General features: G+C 35.3%; 3 protein-coding genes across 4 annotated transcripts; 1 reads left to right on the top strand and 2 right to left on the bottom strand.

Annotated features, from left to right (window-relative positions):
• On the top strand, nucleotides 1-5,677 carry LOC112741002 (probable sucrose-phosphate synthase 2). The gene is made up of 12 exons (XM_025789779.3): nucleotides 1-611; nucleotides 1,313-1,548; nucleotides 1,627-1,690; nucleotides 1,771-2,460; nucleotides 2,534-2,668; nucleotides 2,743-2,874; nucleotides 2,958-3,134; nucleotides 3,213-3,266; nucleotides 3,364-3,426; nucleotides 3,668-4,591; nucleotides 4,706-4,833; nucleotides 5,134-5,677. Exons 1-12 carry the CDS (start codon nucleotides 333-335, stop codon nucleotides 5,414-5,416), a joined length of 3,165 nt encoding a protein of 1,054 aa, XP_025645564.1. The 5' UTR covers nucleotides 1-332; the 3' UTR covers nucleotides 5,417-5,677.
• An 859-nt stretch (nucleotides 5,678-6,536) lies between these two features.
• LOC112741003 (glucan endo-1,3-beta-glucosidase 4) lies at nucleotides 6,537-10,271 on the bottom strand. Its single transcript, XM_025789780.3, has 5 exons — nucleotides 10,129-10,271; nucleotides 9,141-9,281; nucleotides 7,439-8,686; nucleotides 7,021-7,048; nucleotides 6,537-6,923 (listed from the first exon to the last, which is right to left on the bottom strand). The coding sequence occupies exons 2-5, from the start codon at nucleotides 9,205-9,207 to the stop codon at nucleotides 6,770-6,772; spliced, it is 1,497 nt and encodes a 498-aa protein (XP_025645565.1). The 5' UTR covers nucleotides 9,208-9,281; nucleotides 10,129-10,271; the 3' UTR covers nucleotides 6,537-6,769.
• Nucleotides 10,272-12,447: 2,176 nt separating this feature from the next.
• On the bottom strand, nucleotides 12,448-16,221 carry LOC112741004 (serine/arginine-rich SC35-like splicing factor SCL30A). Of its 2 annotated transcripts, none has more exons than XM_025789783.3 (6): nucleotides 15,922-16,221; nucleotides 15,670-15,820; nucleotides 14,937-15,014; nucleotides 14,055-14,216; nucleotides 13,373-13,513; nucleotides 12,448-12,867 (listed from the first exon to the last, which is right to left on the bottom strand). In XM_025789783.3, the coding sequence occupies exons 2-6, from the start codon at nucleotides 15,816-15,818 to the stop codon at nucleotides 12,648-12,650; spliced, it is 750 nt and encodes a 249-aa protein (XP_025645568.1). In that variant the 5' UTR covers nucleotides 15,819-15,820; nucleotides 15,922-16,221; the 3' UTR covers nucleotides 12,448-12,647. The 2 variants fall into 2 exon arrangements, with proteins under 2 accessions (XP_025645568.1, XP_072069691.1); XM_072213590.1 differs by having other exon boundaries at nucleotides 15,670-15,879; nucleotides 16,107-16,211.
• Nucleotides 16,222-17,135: the final 914 nt, after the last annotated feature.

Raw genomic sequence — 17,135 nt, forward strand, 5'->3', positions numbered from 1 at the left:
ATATTAGTTAATGTAAGAAACAGTGAACGAATCTGCTATTGTGTTTGATGTGTACACGTGTCGATATCGGTGACCCACCATTCGATGCCATGTGGTTGTCTCGCCTTTGCCATCTCCTTCTCCTCCACTCTTGTTTCTGTTATTTGAATTCAACATAACCAACACACCCTTCTTTGAACTCTTCCAAAAGCACACACCCCCCCTCCTTCTACGTTCTTCCAAACAACTTCTTCTTTCACTTCATACAACCAAAGCCATGCACGTGCACTACGCACACTCAACATTTTGATTACATAGAAAAAAAAACACAAGAAAAACAAACAGAAAAGAAAATGGCTGGAAATGAATGGATAAATGGGTACCTGGAGGCAATACTGTCGACAGGGGCATCCAACATCGAGGAACAGAAGCCTGCGCCTGTTACTCTCAAAGATGGAGGCCATTTCAATCCGACAAAGTACTTTGTTGAAGAGGTGGTTGCAAGTGTGGACGAGTCTGATCTTTACCGCACTTGGATCAAGGTTGTTGCAACCAGGAACACAAGGGAGAGAAGCTCTAGGCTTGAGAATATGTGCTGGCGCATATGGCATCTTACTCGCAAGAAGAAGCAGGTCTCTCTCTCTCATTGCTTTCTCATATTGAATCACTCTATTCTTCATGGACTTGCCCCCTTTACCAAGTTATGTTTCATATACAGGATATATTTCGTTGAGTTTAATTTTGATGCAATCTCATTCGTTCTTTTGGATGACCATTCACGCAGCCGATCTCAACTAATGGCATAAGGTTTCACTAAAGATGATGCGAATAAAAGAAAAGCAATGTTAGGGAGTCAGCAACTTTGGTATTTTGTAACCATCAATTGGCCATCAATAGTGTTTTTAATGGTGTGAGATTACATCCAATGGTGAAAAATCACTTAGTTTTCTTTTGATGGTTAAGTGCTGGCCAAAAAACACAAAAGTTGCTGCCCCTAGACTTTTCCATAAAAGAAACCAAATAGTTGAATTGGTTGTTGATGTTAGGTGTAGTAATAGGTTTCACTACATGAATCCATGTGTGTTATGCTGTTTCATTTTTTTGTGATTCCAACTGAACTCAGGGCATTTTGTTGAGTCAATGGCAAAATTATATGCATGTTATCTCTATCATTATGAGCGGAGCAAAGTTTTTGTGTTTTTTTCTCGAATGGTACTTTCATCCTATTGATGGAAATTTAAGTTTTATAAAATTTTCATTCGTTTTTAATTAAGATACATCTTGATTGGGAAGTTATGTTCAAATTCCAATTTGACTTGGATGCTTTGTGCAGTTGGAATGGGAGGAAGGGCAGAGGCAGACGCAACGAAGGTTAGAGCGGGAACAAGGCCGCAGGGATGCAGCTGAGGATATGTCGGAGGACTTGTCAGAAATCGAAAAGGGTGACATTCTTATGGAGATGGTGCAGAGTAATGAGACCTCAAAGAAAACTTTTCAGCGCCAGGTTTCTAACTTGGAAGTATGGTCTGATGATAAAAAAGAAAAGAAGCTATATATTGTCCTCATAAGGTATGATCACAAGTGTGGTCTAACTGCAGAGTCCTTTTAATAATAGTTTGGCTGTAAATTTTTCACTCTGTTCCACAGTTTGCATGGATTGGTTCGTGGAGAAAACATGGAACTTGGTCGAGATTCTGATACTGGTGGACAGGTATTTTAAATACTCACATTCTCTCATGTCAAAATTGAACCTGTTTATGGGTTATTAATGATTAATCAATGTGATGGCAGATTAAATATGTGGTAGAACTTGCTCGTGCGCTTGCGAAAATGCCTGGAGTGTACAGAGTTGATCTGTTTACGCGCCAAATCTCATCGCCTGAAATCGATTGGAGCTATGGAGAGCCTACAGAAATGCTAACTGCAGGGCAAGATGATGATGATTGTGTTGGGGAGAGCAGTGGTGCTTATATAATTAGAATACCTTTTGGTCCACGCGAGAAGTATCTTCGAAAAGAACTTCTTTGGCCTTATATTCGAGAATTTGTGGATGGAGCATTGGCTCACATTCTCAACATGTCAAAAGTATTGAGTGAACAAATTGGTGGAGGCCAACCTGTTTGGCCATATGTAATTCATGGACATTATGCCGATGCTGGAGATAGTGCTGCTCTTCTTTCAGGTGCCTTGAATGTGCCTATGGTCTTGACGGGTCATTCACTTGGAAGAAACAAGCTCGAACAGCTTCTTAAGCATCGCCAATCAATGGAGGATATCAATTCAACATACAAGATGATGAGGAGGATTGAAGCAGAAGAACTTTCCTTAGATGCTGCTGAACTTGTCATCACCAGCACAAAACAGGAAATTGAGGAACAGTGGGGACTTTATGATGGATTTGATGTAAAGCTCGAGAAAGTATTGCGTGCTCGTGCAAGACGTGGTGTCGACTGTCATGGTCGATTCATGCCAAGGATGGCGGTAATATGTTAATTGAATTGATGTTACACTGTGTTACTTTAGCTTTTGAATCTTGTGGCTCAAACTTTCTCAGGTTATCCCACCCGGTATGGACTTCAGCAATGTTGTGACTCAAGAAGATGGCCCTGAAGTTGATGGGGATCTTGCTCAGCTTACTAGTAGTTCCGAAGGCAATTCGCCGAAAACAATGCCTCCAATTTGGTCAGAAGTGAGTAACTTTCTGTCCACAAAATATTTCACATTAGTCACAGCTGTTGGTTTGCAACTGACAGCTTTGCACAGGTGATGCGTTTCTTTACCAATCCTCACAAACCTATGATCTTGGCCTTATCGAGGCCTGATCCGAAGAAGAACATCATCACTCTTTTGAAGGCCTTTGGCGAGAGCCGTCCCTTAAGAGAACTAGCTAATCTTGTAAGTTAACTTCACTTAAAATGTCGTCTTGAGTGGAAATTATGGTTATGTACCTGACAAAGGACTAATGTGTTTCGAAACAGACTCTCATCATGGGTAACAGGGATGACATAGATGAGATGTCTTCTGGGAATGCCAGTGTGCTCACAACAGTGTTGAAAATCATTGATAAGTATGATCTATATGGTCAAGTTGCATATCCCAAACATCACAAGCAAGCTGATGTTCCAGAGATATACCGATTTGCTGCGAAAACAAGGGTATGTCCGAGTTATGTAAGCATTTACTTCTTATCTATTCACAATTATCAATTGCTAATTCTCCAAAATTTCACTCAGGGAGTTTTCATCAATCCTGCTTTAGTGGAACCTTTTGGTCTTACTTTGATTGAGGTAGGATTTAATTAATCAAATTCTTTGGCAGTATTCTTCTCATTTTAATGCTCAATTAATCAATTTTATTCCCCTAAACATCTTCAAAATCGTGCAGGCTGCAGCTCATGGTCTTCCCATGGTGGCCACTAAAAATGGCGGACCGGTTGACATTCATCGGGTAAACAAAGAATTATCTTTGCTAGTTAATTGTGAGCTATTTCCCAGATGCAACAAGAAGAAGAATGAAAACACAACAACTAAGCTATTGAGTTCTTTCTTAGATGAAATAATTCTACAATAGATATCTTGTCTTGTCATAAAGGCTTTAGACTAAAAAAATTGTCTTACCTGTTATGTTTACTTTGGAAGTCAAGCAGGACCATTGCAGACTCACATTATGTCTCATTATGATATGTCAGGCTCTGAACAACGGTTTGCTTGTCGATCCTCACGATCAGCAAGCAATTGCTAATGCACTTCTCAAGTTGTTGTCAGATAAAAGCATGTGGCAAGAGTGCAGAAAAAACGGCTTGAAGAACATACACCTTTTCTCATGGCCGGAACATTGTCGTACTTATTTGACTAGAGTGGCAGCCTGCCGGATGAGGCATCCACAATGGCAGACTAGCACTCCAGGGGATGACATACCAGCCGAGGAGTCTTTCAACGACTCGCTTAAGGATGTGCAGGACATGTCCCTTAGGCTGTCAATCGATGGCGACTTGGCTGGATTTAGCGGGGGACATGACATGCAAGACCAAGTGAAGAGGGTACTTATGAGCAGGATGAAGAAGTTAGACCATGGTTCTAATGACAATGATGGTGGAAATAAACTTCAGGACAATGCTGTTGGAAAATATCCTCTACTGAGGAGGCGTCGCATTTTGATTGTGATAGCACTTGATTCTTATAAAAGTACTGGACTCCCAGACAAGAACATGATTAAAATTGTGCAAAGTATTATGAAAGCTGCTCAACTAGACCCTCATAATGCAAAAATATCTGGATTTGTTCTGTCTACGGCGATGCCTATGTCGGAAGCAGTTGATTTCCTTAAATCCGGGAATATTCAAGCAAAGGATTTTGATGCTTTAATTTGCAGCAGTGGAAGTGAAGTTTACTACCCTTGTACTCCTACAGAAGATGGAAAGCTTGTGCCTGATATGGATTATTGTGCCCATATCGACTATCGTTGGGGTTATGAGGGTCTGAAAAACACCATTTCCAAGCTTATGAATACATCTGAAGTTGAAGGGAAAAAGTCTTCTTCAAGTCCTATTGTGGAAGAGTTGAAATCAAGCAATTCCCATTGTATCTCATATAAAATAAAGGATCCTAGTAAGGTAAATGAGATTTCGTATATTGGTAGTAGATAAGGAGGTATTTTCCCAACTAGTTATAGCTCAAATGGCATAGTCTCACCATATTCACCTAGAGGTCGCGGGTTCTGTTTGCAGGTCAGGAAAGTTGATGACTTGCGGCAGAAGCTTCGGATGCGAGGCTTACGTTGCCATCCTATGTACTGTAGGAGGTCTACGTGTATGCAGGTTGTTCCGCTTCTTGCATCCAGAGCACAGGCACTCAGGTAATATTCATTCCTATGTGACTTTTTAATTTGAAGAAACATAAGTCCTTCACCTTCTAAAATACGAGACATTTAAGTCTTTCTGTTCAAAATATACAAAGACAAATAAGTCCTCTCAGAAAACTTAGATGTCTCGCTTTTTGGAAAGTGAGGGACGTTTTTGTATTTTCAATTAGTCAATGACTTATTTGTGTTCGAAATAAAAAATCAATAACGTATTTGTCATTTCATTTTGATATAAAGATGTCAAACATAAATCACGTTAACACCAACTCACTTCTAACTAAAATCAATTGTTAGGTATCTCTTTGTACGCTGGGGACCAAACGTTGCAAACATGTATGTCGTGGTAGGAGAAACTGGGGACACCGATTACGAAGAACTGATTTCCGGAACTCACAAGACAATAATCATAAAAGGAGTGGTTACTAAGGGTTCAGAAGAAGTACTTAGAAGCCAAGGAAGCTACCATAGAGAAGATGTGGTACAAGATGGCAGTCCCAATGTTGCAGAAATCAGTGAAGCAACAGAGAACAACATTGCTAGTGCCCTCAAGCAACTCTCTCAAGCTGGACCAATGTGAGGTCCTTCTTCATTGCTTGGTACAAATATATGTATATGTTTATTTTTAAAAAAAAAAAAGGAAAAAGAAAAAATAATTATTACTTATAAATATTAGCACAAATTAAATAATTGGATGTAATTATGTTACTATGAAGCATAGAATCTGGCCAAGATATAGCTAGATTATGGGTTCCTTTGTTACAAAAAAATGCTTTCTTGTTTGTACTCTTGAACAATTTTCTTTTCAAAGAATAGGTGCCACTGATGCAGTGATGCAAAATATGAAACTTTTAGTAGGATGGGAGTAGGATGGATATATATTTTATAAAATATGCAAATTAATTAATTTAATTATAAAATTAAAAATTTTGTATATAAATTAGATTTTAAGTAAAACTATAAAAATATTAAGTTCAAATGTATTCATTTGACTTTATATAATCATCTTTATTTTTGTTATTTTAAGTAATTTTTTTGTTTATTGAGTTTGGTTTTGATATATTTACTTTAAAAAATATTTTATATAGTCGAGTTGATCATATTTATTTTTTAGATCATCATTCACACGGTTAATGAAAAAGTAATTATTTGTACCAATGTAATGTTACACATAATTGAATGTACATGAAAAATAATAATTTACTTTTTAGTTTATAATGATTATTAAAGATTCAAAATGTTGGCTCATGTTATGTGGTTTATTTTGTGATTTTTTTGCTAAATTTTAAAAATTTAAAGTTTGTCAAATTATGAATATTAGATGTTGTTTATTTAAGCAAAAATTTGATAATGTGTTATAATTTGTAATTCACTTATTATCTCTTTCTTTTCATTTTTTATTTTTTATATTTACAGAAAATTTTTCTATTTTTTTCAATTTTTCTAAATTAATTTTCAATTGGACATTTGAATATTTGAACCAATCCAACTCAAACCAATTAAATTTCCTAATTTCCCCTAAACTAGAACCAACTCGACCCATTCACACTCCTAGTCTTTCTACCAAATGGTAACACAATCTTCTGAATTTATTAGTTATTTTCCACCATGTGTGGTTTTATGGCAGAACCCCACTTTTCTTTGCTACAAGTCCTGGATTTGGACAACAGCTACCTTTGGATAAAAAAAAAACTACTTACTAAACACAAAAATGATTTCTTCAAAAAGCCAAATCTCCTGTTTGTATTCTCACAGCTAAAACTAACTATCTAGATAATAAATCAAAACTACACCAAATACACCATACAAGATAAAATGTAAAATTTGGTTACTAAATAACATCCAAAGGAAAACTCTCAGCAAAAATTTATGGAGACTACCTTCCCACAATCATTGAGCTGCAAACAAATGTCAGAGAGTATTTAACTTTAGGTCATAATGACACTAGGGCAAAAATAACACTAATAACAGATATCAAAGACTGAAGGATGGGAACTTGAAGGTTTGAGCTTGCTCCAAAAGAACCCATAGGTGCAATTGCTGCTGTAGATGATGAACTCCGTCCGGCGCCGCCTGACGAGTTGGAACTGATAACCAAAGCATCAAATGCTCAAATCAGATTTTGGAAATGTAAACATAAAATAAGAGTCTAATTCATAATAAACGCATTCTTCAAATTCTCACCTTCCTGCATATACACAGGATCCATAACCTGAAACAAAGTGGAAATTGATTAATCGCCCAAAACTCTTACCACATTAGAATGAAATTTGAGCTTTCAAAAAATCAGAACATATCTACAAAAATACTTGGGTGCTTATTAAACAAGAGTTTAACTTTGATGGACTGACATTGTAAAGCGTTTAAAGCAGTCATGCAATTACATCCGTTCTTTTGGATGACTATTCACGCGGTCAATGTAAAAGGTAGTTACTTTTACTGATGTGGCGTTACGTAATTGGATGCATGTGTAAATTGTAAAACTACTTTACACACAGTGTATCAAAATTAAATTCATTAAACAATACACTGACAAAGTCAGAACCAATAAGATAATGAGATTGGAAGTTAAAATAGAAAATAAGAAGCCGCAAAGACTTACTAGGATCCTCATAAGTAACCATAGCTGTTCCATCAAAATCACAAGTTCCCCCAGCATTATGCATTTTCTGATAATAATCATTGTAAGCATAAGAGGCATGGCTTTTCAAGTTATTGGGGAGATAGCATGGCCGCCCTGCTTGAATCGCTGCGCAATTAGCTTGGCCTTGTCCACAAGCCCAGTTCAGAGCAGCTTGCAGTTTATCAGTGTCTGCACCATCTTTGGCAACACAGAAAACTGCTGAAGAATTTCCAGTATTCTGAACAGAACCACTAAAACTCAAAGGATAAACAGTACTTCCATTAGTATAAAAAACACCCCAATTCTTCTCCGATGTCGGTCCATTCCTCTTGTCTTCATTAAACAGTTCATATATGTAAGTGTTAATGGCTATCTTTGGCTGACTAGGGGGACCTGAATCATTGAGAACTCGCCGAATCAAATTAGTATTGTAACTCTCAGCATTCTCTGAGGTAGCATCCGGTTCATCTGCTCCACCAAAACTAGGCCAACCAGTCTCTGTGACAATAATGGGAATATTATCGAAATTGAAGGCACCTATTGAATAATAAGTAGCATCCACCATGGCATCAAACATACTATTATAATGGAAAAGTGTATTTGGATCAACAATTTGTTTCACTGAAGGGAGCGACCGGAAAAGAGCATATTCGATAGGGAAAATGCCATCCCCTTTAGTGTATCCATAATAAGGGTAGGCATTTAACATGTAAGAGGAATTTGTGTTCCTTAGAAACTGAAGGAGTTGATAGATTGTAGAGTTCCATGAAGAGTTAAATGCAGCTGTAGAAGGTGGGAATGGCCGAGGGATAATATCCATGGATTGGGGAGTCGAAACTTTGACACGAAAGTTAAGGTTTGCAGCAATAAGAGCTTTGTGAAGATAATTCATGGCAGGAACAAGAACAGGGGCAATCTTTGGAATTATGGTAAGAACCTGACTGCCAACTGCTATTGCTGTGATATTAGTAGATGGCATGTAAGCAGCTACATTCTTGTTAACCCAGGCCGCTGCGACCGATGGAGATCTACCAATCCTAAGTAACTCCTCATTGGTGACACCAACAATCACTTCAATTCCTGTGTTTGAAAGGGCTTGTAGCATGTGTGCATTGGCATCGTATAGTCGCACATGGCCAATTTGATGCGCTTTCAGAATGGCTACTACATTTGCAGCAGATGGAAGATCAGATACATCAGTGCCAATGTTTACCCCCACAAATGCACCTACATTGTTCAATAATGTCATCCAAAATCAATTGCAAAATTTGCAAGGCAAATATATTGCCAACTCGTTAAGCAAAATTGCAAGAGCCTCAACATTGAAGTCCTTGCTTTATCAAATTAAGAATGAAACATCTCTTTGACTCTTTTATCTGTGTTTGGTAAGTGCATGTGAGATTGTTGGAGTCAACTTCAAGAACCAGCATGCGAAAAACTAAATGACTTCATCATTAAGAATTCACATACCATTGATCAGTACATATATATGAAACATTAAACTGATAATACAGCAATAGCATTTTCAAACTACACGCCATATTAACAAGGCAATACAATCCTGAAGAGCCTGTCAGTATAGATCATTCTCCTTAGTACTTGGTGCACAAAATTTCAAACACAGAAGCATATAAATCATTTAGATGAAGCATAGAATTAAAAAAGGGAATAAATAAATTACCTAATGCACCGCTTAACATGGCGACAAGCAGCAATAAAACAGATTCTAGCCATTTTTTAAGCTTCATCCCATCCAGTATTACTGTAGTCAGCAAGATCAGCCCAATCTTGCAGACAAGCAAATCATAAACTGTTGGCAACTCTGCAGTCAAATTGAAATCAAAATATTTAGCTAAATAACCAACATAAACAGAGAAAAGTAAACATCTTTAAACAATCAGAGAAGAATTATATAACTATGGATGATAATATACAAAACCGAAATAAAAAAGAAAGCAAATAAAACTGGATTCAAATTCGTATACACATGATTTTTTTGTTACCCACGGTATCTCTCAACCCGACAGCCTAAGAATTAATCTGTCACAAATCTGAGCTCCATTTAAAGGTCTGGTCAATGAGTTGCTGCATGCACAGGGCGGAATTCGAACCCCCGGCACTTGTTTAAGCTAACAAGTAAGCTGACCACTTGACCAACCTAAGTTGGTGCGTATACACATAATTTGGAAGAAAAATTGTTGTACACTCCATTAATGAACGAGCTTTCTAGAGGTAAACCATACCAGAAGGATTGCCTATGATCTACTAAGTATGCAATATAACTCTGTGTAACAAACTAATAATGTATAACCATTCAGATTAACCAAAAACCTCAACAAATTCTTTGCCTCTTAACACATACAAAAAAGTGAAAAGCCTTTTTTTTCTCTCTTCGTGTGTTGTTCATCTTCCACTTTTTGTTCAAACAGTGATTTGACAGTAAAAACCATGTTGAAGCATCAAACATACTGAAAATTTCCATCCATTGAACCATAATCCAGAATTCTATATTAAAAATGAGACATGCAATTATGATTTGTGAATTAACCCTCAAACAGTGTTTCACCTAGTTTGGCCTCCTAACAACATATATGAAATAAGCACAGAAATAAATAAGAAAGGAAAATAGATAATAAGACAAGATGCATGCTCAATGAAACTGATCTAACCTTAGCTGCTAAGAACCCGAAGTAGAAGTAGAAGCATCAAATTTGTGACTGTTTGTAACAATTCAATGAATGTGCAAATTGTTAGCAGCTTCTCTCTCTGTTTTGATTTGTGGTACTTCTTGTTCTTCTGTTCACACCTCACTAGTTCCCTCCACTTGTTGGCACAAATATTTTATTTGGAAAGTATGTGGAGCCAATGGAATATTTATACAATGTGTATAATGGAGGTTTAGAGAGTATTACAGATATAATCATTAGTGTTACCTTTTCCCATCAGTTGAAGCTTTTGGGATGAGTGGTATCATGACATGGTATTAGAGTGCTAGATTCGAAAGGTTAAGAGTTCGATCCTTGGTAAATCCCAAAATTAGTTTAAGATTTTAGGAAAATATTTATTATCGCTAGTACTCGGATGGTTATTCTAGATAGTATGGGAATGTCAATAGCCCATTGTACACATAGCCCATTGTACACACTGTATAAATAATCTATTGTAGCCCATTGTACACATTGTACAAATAATCTATTGTCTTCCTAGCAGGATCCTTTTGTTAATTCTTAAAGTATTTGAGAGCTAAGAAACTTTTCTTCCCATATTTTTTTATTTATTTTTGTAATGAAGACATGCCTTTTCGATTTTCCCTCCAGTGCAAACCAAAAGTCGTTCACTACTTTGGTTCAATCACAAATCAAAAAGTGCACAATGCACAAAATATCTAAAAAGAGAAGAATATTATGGTATCAGAATTTATTATTTTTAATTATCAGTTAGTTATTAATATTTATAAGTATAAAATAAAGTATATTATTAAATTAATAATTAAGTAATAATAACAAATAATAAATTCTGATAACTTATCAAAAGAAAGACGAATGACGCATTATTGTGTAGATTTTGATCATTAAGATTACTTAGCTTAGCACTGTTTTAGAATTTGGATTACAATTTACAAACTTACAATAACTATTAGGGTAACTAACTATTAACTATAACAACAAATTTCATTTATAATTTATATTAATAATAACTTGAATTTATTTATAAAAATAAAGAATGAGTAATCGTAACTGATCGTAGAGTACGCATTAGATAATGTTTTTGTTAGAAATTTAATTTAAGAGTCATGTTATATATAAGATAATTGGTTATATTATGCGTAAAAAATTATTAATCATTTAATTTTTTAATTTAAATGAAATATGTATATATTATCACGATTTTAGAGTAAGAAATTAAGTATATCTAGAATCTAGTAGGAAAAGATGATTAAAACTGCAAATATGATTGTAAATTAAAACCATTATAGTATTAAACCTTACAGATTCTCTTTCTATGCTTTAGCTTCAAATCTTAATACTAGAAAATTCCAACTTTATCGATGACATGACCAGCACAGTGTTTTTAAAAAGTCACGCATAAATTACATAAAAGCCTGTTCAACTTTCTATTCATTTTTTTTTTTATATATGAAAAACACGGTCTTGTTAGAATTTTTTTAGAATAAAGTACTAAGATTGATAACGAAAGATTACGATATTAACAAATTTGACTATGAACAATCTAAAACAAATTTGTACTCATAAAAAATAAATTTTATTTGACAAAACTAACCAAATTCTAAAAAATTATACAAAAATTTCAAACTACTGTTTTTAAATTAAAAAATAGAGGAAAAAAGAAAAGGGACATACAGACTTATTAAACCCGCCTTTAATTTTTTCTATTCTTTTTATTTGATTGATTACTCACTCTTGTTGACCTTGTTCCCAACCATCCCAAATATCTTCTCTAATGAAATTCACAAATTTTTTAATTGAACCTTTCTCCTCAACATGGTCACCTTCAACCCTAACATCACTACCATCACTGGCTTCATCATCAACACAAATATCTTCTTTACTGTTACTAGATATCTCACTTCTGGTGCTATGTCAATAAATTTTACTTATACTGTTACTGTTACTGCCAAGTGCCAGCTACATTATTAAGTGTAAAAATGTAAATTTTTTAAAGAAGGGACATCTGTAAATATTGAATTTATTTTATTTAATTTAAAATATCCCTAAATGTTGGCTCTGCAAGTGCCCAGTTAACAATCGTGGCCATCAGAGTCTCGAGGTTTTACAAAGATCGAGATTTTGATTACGGTATAACTTTTGACTATTCGAAGAACATCATAGGTGTCGCCACAAGAAATAGTATGTCTTCTAATCATCTCCTTGATATTAGGAAATGTGACGACACATTTCGAAAACAATGAATGCATAAACGAAAACAAACACCATCTAAAATAAAACTACATCGAAAATACAACCACATACCCAAAAGTCAGTATCCAACTTCTACTAGATGGAAAATAAGTAACAAGATCCCAATCAATATCCAACTTGAAAAAGTAAACTAATCTTAAAATGTTTTATTCCACAAACAACAAACTAGTAGTAGTTGAAGAGAAACAAATAATCTACTTAACACATTATCAAACAAAATCCAAAATCCAACATAAGTCCAACACGAGTTACTTGACGTTCTCACTGGCTGGGGACCTGCGCGCTGCCAGTTCCCTAACATCACGGTCTGGGGTTGGACTTCTGCTATGGGTTGGGCCCTTTGCCGGACTCTGACTTCGGCTCCTTGAGCCACCGTTATAGGGTGGAGAACGCGAGGATGACCTCTCTCTACTATGATGTGAATATGATCTTTCTCGACTGTACCTTCTACCTTCAGGCGAGGGAGATCTGTGAAATAGGCAATGCTATGTTAAAAATTTAACATGTCTTACCAATCAGTTACTAATTACCATGCATAAAAGCTGGTCAGTGCAACAAAAGTACAAAACCAATAGAAAGAGAAATCAAAATTCCCCAAATCCCAACAAAATTATGAGCGACTAAATCATATTAATATTGTAGTTCATTCATAAATCCCACAAAAATATTGCACAAGTTGCTTTGAACTAAAATACAACCAGATAAATCGGCTATATATTATGCAAAACCCATCCAAATTAAAGTAAATATGAAACAAATCATGTTTATGAACAAAGTTAATGCACAAACCCTACACAACTACCCCACAAGAGATTGCTTTGGACAAAACTACAGCCAAAAACACACCTGCTCTATATCTGTCTATTGTAATATAATCCTATTAAAATTAATATGAACCAAACCAAGAAAGGTTGGTTAAAAAACACCACATGAAGTAAAACTAAAAATATATGATTGGTTCCAGGCAACATACCTTGAATATTCCCTTCTTTTAGGAGGAGGGGAATAATAGTCACGACTATGGGAACGAGACCTATGACGTGGTGGTGGGGATCGAGAGTAGCGGGGTGATCGAGAATAACGAGGAGGAGATCTTCTTCGATCATATCGGCCCCTATGTAGGTATTAACATTTAAATTAGACAATCAGAATTCCAACTGACCTCTTTGCTGCAATGAGCAAGAAGTCTGCAGAACAATTGAAAGCTAAACGTTTAATATTTATATTTATTATTTAGTAATAATAAGGACAAGCAATCATAAGGATAGAAGTACACAATTCAAATATAATATTAATGACGACAGCAACGCTTTGACCTATTAGGTAGACTTGGCAATAACTCCGTGATACCAATTGCGAAGAATATGATAAACTGGTAACTGTCTACAATCAAACTGTTAAAAATATATGTAAAATATAAATCTAAACCTAGAATCTAAAACCAAATAAAGTTAAATTAATATTAGAACTGGAAAACTTTTAGGTATTTTTGGTTCAACTATTTGGAAAGCATCAACAATAACTGTAATACTTTACAAGCAAAATATTCAAGCTGAACAATATAGAGGATTTATAAACTCATGGAATATTATCATATACACCAGCATTTTGACTTCTGAGCAACATAACTAACAAGATGAGACGAGGCGGCATACCTTCTCTCCCTTGTTCTCATCTCACTTGGCTTCTTTCTATTCTCCTCAGCAAAGACAACAGTCAACTCCCGACCAAGTAGAACTTGACCATCCATATGATATTTGGCATCTGCCGCATCAGCAGGATCCACATACTGGACAAAACCAAAACCACGGGGTTCTCTACAAAAACAGAAAGATGGAAAACACAAGAAAATCCCAGATATGCCGTCACTACTGAGAGTATGCTCAATCAAATATGAAACCGATATGAGAAATTTGTGTACACGGCAGAAGTTTACTAATACAAATGTTGCCGAAATATCCCCCAATAACATGGAAGGACAGGATAATAAAGCAAGCACTAGGCTGCTGACCTTTGTGTCAGTTTTAAGATCACTTGAAAATCTTCAAGACTTGGAACCTCTTCTCATAATGTAATCAAACTCACAAGTTGCTTGAAATCTTCACTACCAATAACATCTTCAAAAGAACTCTTAATTACTTGATTGATGTCTTCAAAACTCTAAATCACTGCTAAACCCCAAGAAAACTTATGCCGGCTTGCTATTACAATTGTAGTAGTTCTCAAAGAAAACAAAAAGTAAAAAATGAAAATAAAAAATCCCCACGGCAAAAACAACACTTGGAGAGTTCACAAATCAGAAATTCTCTCATGAATTTTAAAAATTTGATAAATGATGGAATAAAGAGAGATATTTGGGTATAATTTAGTCACTTTTACTACTATTATATTATTATATTATATAATGAGAATGAAAGCAAGAAACTAAAAATGACTTAGGAGACAATATTCAGACTCGTGGTTTTAAAAACAAAGTCCCAAAGATATAATTTTTTCATAAAAAGAAAAATATAAAATAAAATAAAATAAAAGCTCACCCAGTGTAATAATCCTTGGGCAAGTAAATGTCCTTAAGGGCACCAAACTGACCAAAAGGTCTGCGAAGGTCCTCAGGCCTGCAACAATGGAAAATATTACATACATACACACACCTTACCCAAATCAAATAAAAAAATATATAATAAAAAGTATTGGTTGAAGCCATGACATAGTGGTTGTCTCCTACATGTCTAAATGGAGTTCGAAATACCTTGCATTCAACTCACGAACTCTTTGGGCCAACCATATATGATTCTTAATGGTTAATAGTTTCCATTATATATTTTTGTCTTATGTTCTCCTGTTATACCATTCCGTAAAATGCAAAGTTCAGAATTTTTTAAAGTTGACTCAATGATTTTATATGTCATGTCCATTCAATGGTCAATAACGCAGTACATAAAGTAAAATTTATCTGCACAATACTTAGATATATGGCAGCATAATATATGATACTAACTTCGGCAAGTAGCCTAGCAGGGTCAAACTAATTTCTAAGGTCTCTTAACATCACTTGGAAACACCAAGGAACTCCATAGCAAAGGACCTTAGGCTCGAAAGCCAGGACCTTAGGCGCCATGAACACTTATCCATAGTTAACTAATCGAAACACTGTTTAAGACAACTACTTCCCTAATCATAACTCCTAGTCTCAAATTCTCAATAGCTTCGATACATGAACAATAATAATAAGGAGGAGGAGGAGGAGGCGGAGGAGGAAAGAGTTTGTACCTACAATCATGGCGAAGGTTACGAACAAGAAGGCTGGTAGGGAGATCTCTAGAGCGGCTAGAGTAGCGGCCTCTTGGGCTCGGACTCCTTCCTCTTCGGCTGTAACCCCTTGCCGGCGGTGGTGACGGGCTGTAACTCCTTCCTCTCATCTCTGCCATTGCCACCATTAACCGTCTTAGATCCGCAACATACAGAGACAGAGGTAGCTAGCTACATGGATATATTAGAAAGAAGAAGAAGAAAGAGAGTTACCTTGCAGAATAGCAGCAGAGCGGTGAAAAGTGAAGAAAATAGGGTTAGGTTTAGGGTTTGAATAGGGGAAGGGAAGACGCCGCCGACTGATGTTCAACGCTTTCGTGTTTTTCTTTGCGATTTAGGGTTTGAGAGAGATGAGTAGGAAATACAGAAATAGTACGAGGAAAAGGAAAGTAAACTACCTAATAGAAGATTGTTTTATACTCCGGGAGGAACAGACTCTCCTCCTCCAAGATGCTTGCTTACCTTTCGATGATCATGTGCATGAGATAAAATATGATTCAACCATTGAAAAATAATAAAACAAAGACTAAAAGGCGAATGAGTTATAGTTCAAATGGCATAATCTCTCCATATTCAATTAAGAGGTTACGGGTTTGAGTCTCCTATCTTTGGTTAAAAAAAAAAAAAAAAAAAAAACTAAAAGACGAATAGGTCCTGACCCAACGGAAAAGTCTGATGTGGCTCCCGTAATACTTGTCACGGTACGCGTCGCTATGAATTCAGTAAATTCTCATTTTTTTTATGAATTTTTCACTTTGCATGCTTTTTTTCCATTTCTTTCAAGTCATTCTTGACTTCAAAACTTTAAATCACTCAAATGAATTCAGTAAATTCTCATTTTTTTTATGAATTCTCCACTTTGCATGCTTTTTTTTTTCTATTTCTTTCAAGTCATTCTTGTCTTCAAAACTTTAAATCACTCAAATAAATTCAGTAAATTCTTATTTTTTTATGAATTCTCCACTTTGCATGTTTTTTTCTAGTTCTTTTAAGTCATTTTTGCCTTCAAAACTTTAAATCACTCAAATAAATATAAAAAGACATCGAATAGGAGAAAAGTAAATTAAATTTAGCAATTTAATATCCTAGAAAGCATGTTTTCAATCATTAAGCACACTTAAGAGAAATTTACAAAACTATGCTATTTTAGTGAATAAATATGAAAAAAGTTGATAAAATCCACCAAATGGTTCATCAACTTTCTCACACTTAAACATTAGCATGTCTTCATTCTAAACTCTTGTGGTTCATCAACTAATATGCAAAATGCGTCTACCTACTTGGTTAAAAATAAATCAATCTCCAAAAACATATATGAACAAAGTAGAGTTAAGATAGTAAGTATGAGGAGACAATGTATGTTTTATACAATATGTACAATGGAGTTAATTTGAAATTAAAACTAAATTATATGCAACTAATTAATT

The sequence above is a fragment of the Arachis hypogaea genome, chromosome 14 (genome assembly GCF_003086295.3).
Source record: "Arachis hypogaea cultivar Tifrunner chromosome 14, arahy.Tifrunner.gnm2.J5K5, whole genome shotgun sequence".
NCBI classification, from domain to species: Eukaryota; Viridiplantae; Streptophyta; class Magnoliopsida; order Fabales; family Fabaceae; genus Arachis; species Arachis hypogaea.

Bases quoted from the DNA above. Each gene is read 5' to 3' on its own strand.
- LOC112741002 (XM_025789779.3), top strand. From the start codon at position 333: ATGGCTGGAAATGAATGGATAAATGGGTACCTGGAGGCAATACTGTCG. The intron at 3,427-3,667 runs GTAAACAAAGAA...ATGATATGTCAG, and splicing joins GACCGGTTGACATTCATCGG to GCTCTGAACAACGGTTTGCT. The intron at 4,834-5,133 runs GTAATATTCATT...ATCAATTGTTAG, and splicing joins TCCAGAGCACAGGCACTCAG to GTATCTCTTTGTACGCTGGG.
- LOC112741003 (XM_025789780.3), bottom strand. From the start codon at position 9,207: ATGAAGCTTAAAAAATGGCTAGAATCTGTTTTATTGCTGCTTGTCGCC. The intron at 8,687-9,140 runs GTAATTTATTTA...TGAACAATGTAG, and splicing joins CATGTTAAGCGGTGCATTAG to GTGCATTTGTGGGGGTAAAC. The intron at 7,049-7,438 runs GTAAGTCTTTGC...ACTTTGTTTCAG, and splicing joins GGTTACTTATGAGGATCCTA to GTTATGGATCCTGTGTATAT.
- LOC112741004 (XM_072213590.1), bottom strand. From the start codon at position 15,836: ATGGTGGCAATGGCAGAGATGAGAGGAAGGAGTTACAGCCCGTCACCA. The intron at 14,217-14,936 runs GTGAGCTTTTAT...CTGTTTTTGTAG, and splicing joins CCCAAGGATTATTACACTGG to AGAACCCCGTGGTTTTGGTT. The intron at 12,868-13,372 runs GTATGTTGCCTG...CCTATTTCACAG, and splicing joins AAAAGAAGGGAATATTCAAG to ATCTCCCTCGCCTGAAGGTA.